At 34.5% G+C, this 7419-nt stretch overlaps 1 protein-coding gene and 1 pseudogene across 1 annotated transcript; both read right to left on the bottom strand.

Annotated features, from left to right (window-relative positions):
• Nucleotides 1-1945: 1945 nt before the first annotated feature.
• On the bottom strand, nucleotides 1946-3365 carry LOC112510805 (annotated as a pseudogene).
• A 422-nt stretch (nucleotides 3366-3787) lies between these two features.
• Nucleotides 3788-4690, bottom strand: LOC112510804. Its single transcript, XM_025116152.1, has one exon. The coding sequence runs from the start codon at nucleotides 4688-4690 to the stop codon at nucleotides 3788-3790; it is 903 nt and encodes a 300-aa protein (XP_024971920.1).
• Between the last annotated feature and the right edge of the window lie 2729 nt (nucleotides 4691-7419).

Below are 7419 nucleotides of genomic sequence, written 5' to 3'. Positions count from 1 at the left end.
ATCTGCGTGAGCTTTATATACAAAAGGGTTTGTGTGCTGAGACTAAAATGAAAATGAGAGGGGTAGTTGTGGTGAACTAAAAGAATTGACGAGAGTTGTGTTAGGATTAAAAGAATACGAGAATCCTGTTCCAAACTTCTAAAATCCGGGCATACCACATAATCTATTAGTTCTCAATTCTTTCAAGACTAATATTGAAAAAGGCAAAGCCCAGGCCAATTCTTGTCACAACCCCACCAKCTACTCATTTATCTYTYAACAKATAAGTGTTTCAATAACACTTGGGGCWCGCARCTCAYMWTCTATCAATTTCTCATTCGGAGAAAGTTGATATTGAATCAGAAGGATATATGTCCCCCCTTCAAGTCTTTTTGATCACTAATTGAGTCTGATAAATTTGTGTAGTCCACACGGTTTATTTTTTTGAGCTTAAACAAAAGCATACGTTGCTTTATCCTTCTACACTACACAGATTTTACATTTTATATGTTATTTTGCCAAAAAATTCATAGATATGCTATTATTAAGATATCGATGATTGAATGGAAGACCTGGTAAGATGAGCATCAAAAAGTCTCATATATACAGTACATCCGTTGTACTGAGTATATCTGTTATACTCATAGGCCAATCTGTTTATAAGATTGAAAACAATTTCATTCTTCGAAATTGGTTGTTACCTTCCCTTAATATGAAAAAATTAAATAAGTGGATTTGCAAAGATCACTACAATTTTATGAATTGACGGTTTACAGGGAGGATTTCATTCATTTTTTGTGTATGATGGAATGATTCTGATTTCATCATAAGGGGGAGTATGTAATAATGAATGAAATGTCCAATTCCGAACATTATAAAAGGAATTTGATGTAAAGATCAAAGGGGAGTAACTTCAAAGATGGCAAAAGACTCAATAGAAGTGCGACTGGAGATGATTACAAAAGATTATTCCTGTGCAAAAACGACTGAGAGTTTTTGAATGAGAAGATCATCGTTTCAAAAGTTTACCAACAGAGTTTTCTTATCAAAGAGAAAATTTGTGACTTATTGTCTGAAGATTCTTTAAAGATCACATCTTGTACAGTTGTTTCTGAAGATTTTTGTTGATACTGTTCTACATTGTCAAAAGAAAAGATCATCGCTGTTCTACATTTGAGGGGGAGAATGTTAGAAGATCTTTCTCAACAGATAATTGTCTGAATTTCAAGTTGAAGATTCTTTTGAAGAAGACATAGTGTGCTTAAAGCTTCAAAGTTCAAACGAGATTTGAGGCGTAAAAATTCTTTCAAGTCTGAATACAAAGGGGGAGAATGTTAGGAATGAAAATCAGTATTAAATTGTATTCGTCTTGAAAGTTTATTTTGTCTATAATTGTGTAAAAGTTGTCGTGTTTGACTTTTCTTAGGATAGTTTGACTTTGACTATTTTTGTCTAGTTTGACCCTATATAAAGGGTGATGTCTTGTAATTTGAGTAAGGAGCTCAATTGTAAATTCAGAATACGTAAAGAAGGTTTGACCAACTTTAGAGTTTTGACTTTCTCTCTCAACCTTCATCTCTCTCATCAAAGTGTTCTTAAAAGTTTATATCAGATCTGCCATGGATTCATAGAGGTTTATGAAGATTGATCTTAGACTATCTTTATTCACAAACCAAACCAAACCAAACCAATCTTTATTAAAAAATTAATTTCTCTTTCTTCCACCTACCCAAACCAATCCAATTTAACTTTTTTCATACTTTATTCACAATCCAAACCAATCTTTAAAAATATATTATAAAATTATATATTTATATTTTAGAATATACATATATATGTATGTATATATATATCTTTTAACTTTAAATAAAAAATAAATAAAATTAATTTCATATTTTAAAACATAATTATAAATAAAAAAGAAAAAAATAACATAGTTAATTATTTAAATGAAGTACGAAATTACATAAATATAAAAAGAAAGAAAATACAGAAGGAAGTACAAAATTACATATATTAAAGAAGGAAATAACATAGTTAATTATTAGGGCCAAATTTTTGCCATATATGCTCAATTAAATCATTTTTTAGAGCGTTATGAGCTTCCCTATTGCCAAGTTGTTCCCTATTAGCCATATACCTTGATAGGCTTGCAATTCGTTCAACGGAGAATCCAGGCAGCTGACTATCATCTTCTACGGAGCTTTCTTGTTGTCGATTTGTGGGCATGTCGTTAAGAAATTCAGTAGGATCATAATAATGRAGATATGTATCTCRTTCGTCTTCAACAATCATATTGTGCAAGATAATACAGGCAATCATAATTTGTCCCATATTATCTTTGTCCCAAACAAGACATGGACGTCGAAGAAATGCAAAACGAGCTTGTAGAACTCCAAATGCTCGCTCAACATCTTTTCTCACACCCTCTTGATGTTCGACAAATAACTTATGCTTTTGGATTTGGGGAGACGTAATTGACTTGATAAATGCAGCCCATGAAGGATATATCCCATCAGTGAGATAATATGCCCTATCATTTTCACGACCATTCACGACATATGTAACTTTTGGTGCTCGACCTGCTAATATATCATCAAAAATAGGAGATCGGTGAAATACATTAATATCATTTAACGAACCTGGTGTTCCAAAGAAAGCGTGCCATATCCATAAATCAAATGATGCGACGGCTTCCAAAATGATTGTTGGTTTTCCACTTCTTCCAGCATATTGTCCTGCCCATGTGTTGGGACAATTTTTCCATTGCCAATGCATGCAGTCAATACTACCTATCATACCCGAAAAGCCACGTTGATCCCCAACATGTAGTAGTCTGCCAAATCATCTTTGGTAGGCTTTCTAAGGTAGTCGTCACCAAAACATGAGATGACACCATTTACGAAGTTGATGAGAGCTTCCCTTGTTGTGGATCCACTCATTCTCAAATATTCATCAACTGCATCAACTGATGTCCCATAAGCCAACACCCTCATGGCTCCAGTACATTTTTGCAATGGTGAAAGACTTTGTCTACCCGTGGCATCAAGTCTTCGTTGAAAGTATACGTCATTAGCAGTAACAGCATCCACTATACGATGAAATAAAGGTCTTCTCATTCGAAATCTTCTTCGGAAGATAACATCATCATACGTTGGATTCTCAACAAAATAGTCTTCCATCAAACGTGCTTCACCCATCTCACGTTGCCTATCACGATATATTCTTCTTGCTCTTAGAGGTTGATCTCTTATGAACATATTGGATGAGTTTATCACCATATCCTCGACCATGCGATCAAGTTGTAGGTTTTGTTCAGCAACTCGTGATTGCCATTCATCAAAAACATCAGCTGAATCTGATGAAGAGTTTTCACTATGAGACATTTTAGTAAGGTTTGTGAGAAAACTTTGAGAATGGTTGTATGAATTAGTATATGGTGAAAGAACAAATATATAAGGAAAATTTGAATCATCAGTGGGGGACAATGKCATGTGAACTTTAAGTTGATAGAGACAACACATAATGAGGAGACAATGRCATGTGAACTTTATTTGAAAGAGACAACACCATTATAAATAGACATGACATGTGAACCAAAGCTAACTTCCAAAGCAACCATAGCCATTCATTTTAATTAAAATTACAAATACATAAAATGTAAATTGCAAAATAAAAATACACGAAATACTAAATTACTAATACATAATACGTAAATTAAAAAAATACACGAAATACTAAATTACTAATACATAATACGTAAATTAAAAAAATACACGGAAGAATAAATTACTAATACATAATATCACTATCCATACAACATTGCCAAAARACGTTCTTTCAAMGCCTCCTCTGCCGGTGACAGATGTTCTTTCGCCATCAGTATACGTAGATTTTTGTGGTGTTGATGGACATCAAATTTTTCTTTGTCAAAGTTCAGTTTTTTTGTCAAAAGTTCAACTTCATTGTTTCTTGTAATCGTCATTGCATGAAGTTCTGTAGAAAAATCATTAGAAAATGAAGAAGATTGTGATGTCTTACCTTTTCCTCTCTTTTTTGCCGCATCTCTAATCGTAGGACGCTGAATCGTTGAACGACCAACAATCGGAGATTCTTGGTCGGTGTCTTCTTCTTCCGTAGTTTTAGACCTTTTCGTGCTTCCACCACTATCTTCACAACCCATTTCATATTCCGTACGAGAACGTGTAGTGTCACAGTCTAACTTTATTTTCCACTTGGGATGTTTACACATAACTTGGTTGAATACAAGCAAGTCTAAAAACTTTTTCCCACCCCCCTCATAAATTGCATGAGCTCCTTTCTCAACATCTGCCATACTCATTCCACTTCTTTTTTGACGATATGCTTCTTTGTAAGCAGCAACCCATTTGTTTGCAATTTCGTTAAGTTGCGTCCAACGACCTTTCATTTGATTTTCGTTCCTTTCGCGCATTCCTTCTGGATTTTCTTCTCGAGTTTCATCATAGTATTTTTTCACTCGTGAAAATAGCGCTCCCTTCTTTTGGTTTTTGCCACGAGTAGGGTCTTCACTAACAAAAACCCATGCCGACATTAAAGCCAAATCTTCTTTATTGTGCCATGGATGGTCGGTTCTTGAGGTTTTTTGTGAGGTTTGAACATTTTCAGGGATATACTGAGAATTATCAGAATGTTGAGAGTTAATCCAAAAATTTTGCTGGTTTGGATCCATTGAGGAAAACTTGAAAAAAATTGAATTTTCAAGAAAATGAGAGTATTGAAATGAAGAGAAAGATTGGTGTGTTGAAAATATGTCAAGATTGGTCTCTATTTGTAGGGAATTGAAAAATATGAATTTTAGTATATTTTTTTATTTTTGATATTTTTATTAAAGTTATCTTTTTAACCAGATAAGTTTTACCCTAAAAAAAATTTATAAAACAACCAATTAATAGATGCCAGCTCATTCTAAAATCTATCCAAAAATCTATCCAAAAATCTATCCAAAAATCTATTTAATAATAAAATAATGTTGTGAACTTTGTTTGCGTGTGCAAACAGTTTGCACAAACACAACCACTTCCAATTTCTTTTTTTTTTAATTAACAGATTTTTGTCTTGGTCATTTTTGGGTTGGTTTGGTTTGTGAATGGAGGTAGTCTTATAGGGATAACAAAGTTTTTTCTTCTTAAAACTATCACTGAAGCTTTTCATTCTTCAGTGATCAAAATGTTTTAAAAGGTCTACTCAGTGATTCTTCTATCACTAAATGTGACTCTTCGTTTTTCTTAAATACCTTTTCGTTTTTAAAATAAATAGTTAATGATCCGTCTTTATGACGACATTCTGTTAGACCGCATAAGTATTATGCATGAAGTAATGAAGACAAACAAGTGATGAAGAACCAGAAGGCCGATGGAAGACTTCATGAAAAATGACTAAGTCTAAAGAACATCCAGAGGATCGATGAACTGACCAGAAATGCGATGGAAAATGCATCTCCATAACCCCTCTAGATAACTAGCACTTGAAGTTTCCTTCACCAGTTCAACCAGAGGCAAGCAATGAAGATATGAAGATAAGGTTGAACGCATAAATCATGGAAGACAGCTGGAGATAATCATTAATCAGTTGGATACTACAAAGTTTATATTTTTTTAATGTTTATCCTTATTATAGATAAGCTTTGTCTGTTAATAGAAGATTAGCTAAATAGTTTCACTAGATAGTTATCTTCTTATTAGCCTACTAGTATAAATAGGTGATTAGGCCTATTGTAATCAACGACGCTTTACGTTTTTACATTATTATTGAATAAAGTGAAATCTTTGACACTCAAGATTGTTGTTTGAATGTTCATATATTATTCTTGAGTGTTCATTATTTAGTTCATTAAAACACTATAATTTGGTTATCTTAACTTAATTATTAGTGTTATTGAGAGATCTGGGATCAACAATTGGTATCAGAGCTAATTGATTGTTTTTCAATCAAACGATCATAAAAAATCTCTCAATTCACGTTTTTTTTTACAAAAAATATCTTCTCTAAAACGTAAAATTTCTCTCTTCAAAAAATCTTAATGGCCAACTGGAACTCCGCCTACAGTGTTGGTTCCCTCACCAAACCTCCAACTCTTCAAAGAGAAGAGTACCCACAATGGAGGATACGAATGGTGAATTTTCTGGAAGGGATGGACAGAAACCTTCTACGATCTGTCATGGAGGGTCCCTATATTCCACAGACTCTTGTTCCAAGAGTCCCAGGAACAAATACAACAACTAAAATTTCCGCCTACTACATGCCCAAGGATGAGAAGAATTGAGATAAAGACGACATAGAGCGGGTTGAGACCGACAAAAAGGCCAAAAGACTGATAATCATGGCCATACCCAATGAAATCTTCCAATCCCTTGAGGCATGTTCCACTGCCAAGGAACTATGGGATGAGCTGGCAAGCCAATTGGAAGGAGGGGCAAAAACAAAGAAGAATCATAGAGCCCAATGTCTCAACGAATACACCAACTTTAAGGCTCTTCCTGATGAACCAATTCAGAAGACATACGATCGTTTCAACACATTGATTATTTAATGTCGTCGAAACGATATCTCCAGCTGTGAACCCCTGGCTCTAGCAGCTGAAGAAAAGGAAGTTTCAAGGACCTCCAACAGAGACCACAAGAAGAAATGAAAGAAAGCACTGGTGGTGGAATCAGAATCTGAAGATTAAATATCTGAATCAGATGATGATATCAAAGCCTTTGCCAAGTCTCTGGCCTTGATTATAAAGCAGTTCCAGAAAAAGTTCATCAAGAAACCCTATGAATGGAGAGAGTTCAAGAGGGAAAGGTACCAGCCATCCTATGAAAGGAAGCCATCTAAATTTCATCAGGGGGAAGATAGAAGAGATGGAAGAGAAAAGAGAGAAGAAATAAGAGAAGATAGACGAGAGGAGAAGAAAGAAGACAAAGATGGAAGGAAAAATGACCTCTGCTGCTTCAGATGCGGAAAAATCGTTCATTTTTCAAAAGAATGCAGAGGACGACTGGTAAAGGATGCTGACTATTACAAGAAAAAAATACAAGTACAATCCTAGAGAGCAAAGCCTGATGACTGAGAAAGAAAATTGGGTGTCTGATTCTTCATCCGATGAAGAAGACAAAGCACTCATCTGTCTGATGGCCACGTCCAATGCAGAATCTGCCTCTGACACCGATGACCAAGTATGTGAGTCTACTTTCAATAAGACCAACTCGGCTCCATCTGAGCTAGAGTTAACGGTAATAAAGCTTTTNTATGTGAGTCTACTTTCAATAAGACCAACTCGGCTCCATCTGAGCTAGAGTTAACGGTAATAAAGCTTTTAGAGGACTTTTTAAAATTAAAAGAAAAGTTAAGCTTTGAAAAATCTGAAAGACTTAAAGCGGAAAAAGAAGTCAATTTCTACAAAAGAGAAACTGA

The sequence above is a fragment of the Cynara cardunculus genome, assembly GCF_001531365.2.
Source record: "Cynara cardunculus var. scolymus isolate 2C chromosome LG 4, CcrdV1, whole genome shotgun sequence".
In the NCBI taxonomy this organism is placed as follows: Eukaryota; Viridiplantae; Streptophyta; class Magnoliopsida; order Asterales; family Asteraceae; genus Cynara; species Cynara cardunculus.
This window is presented reverse-complemented; position numbering and strand designations above follow the sequence as displayed.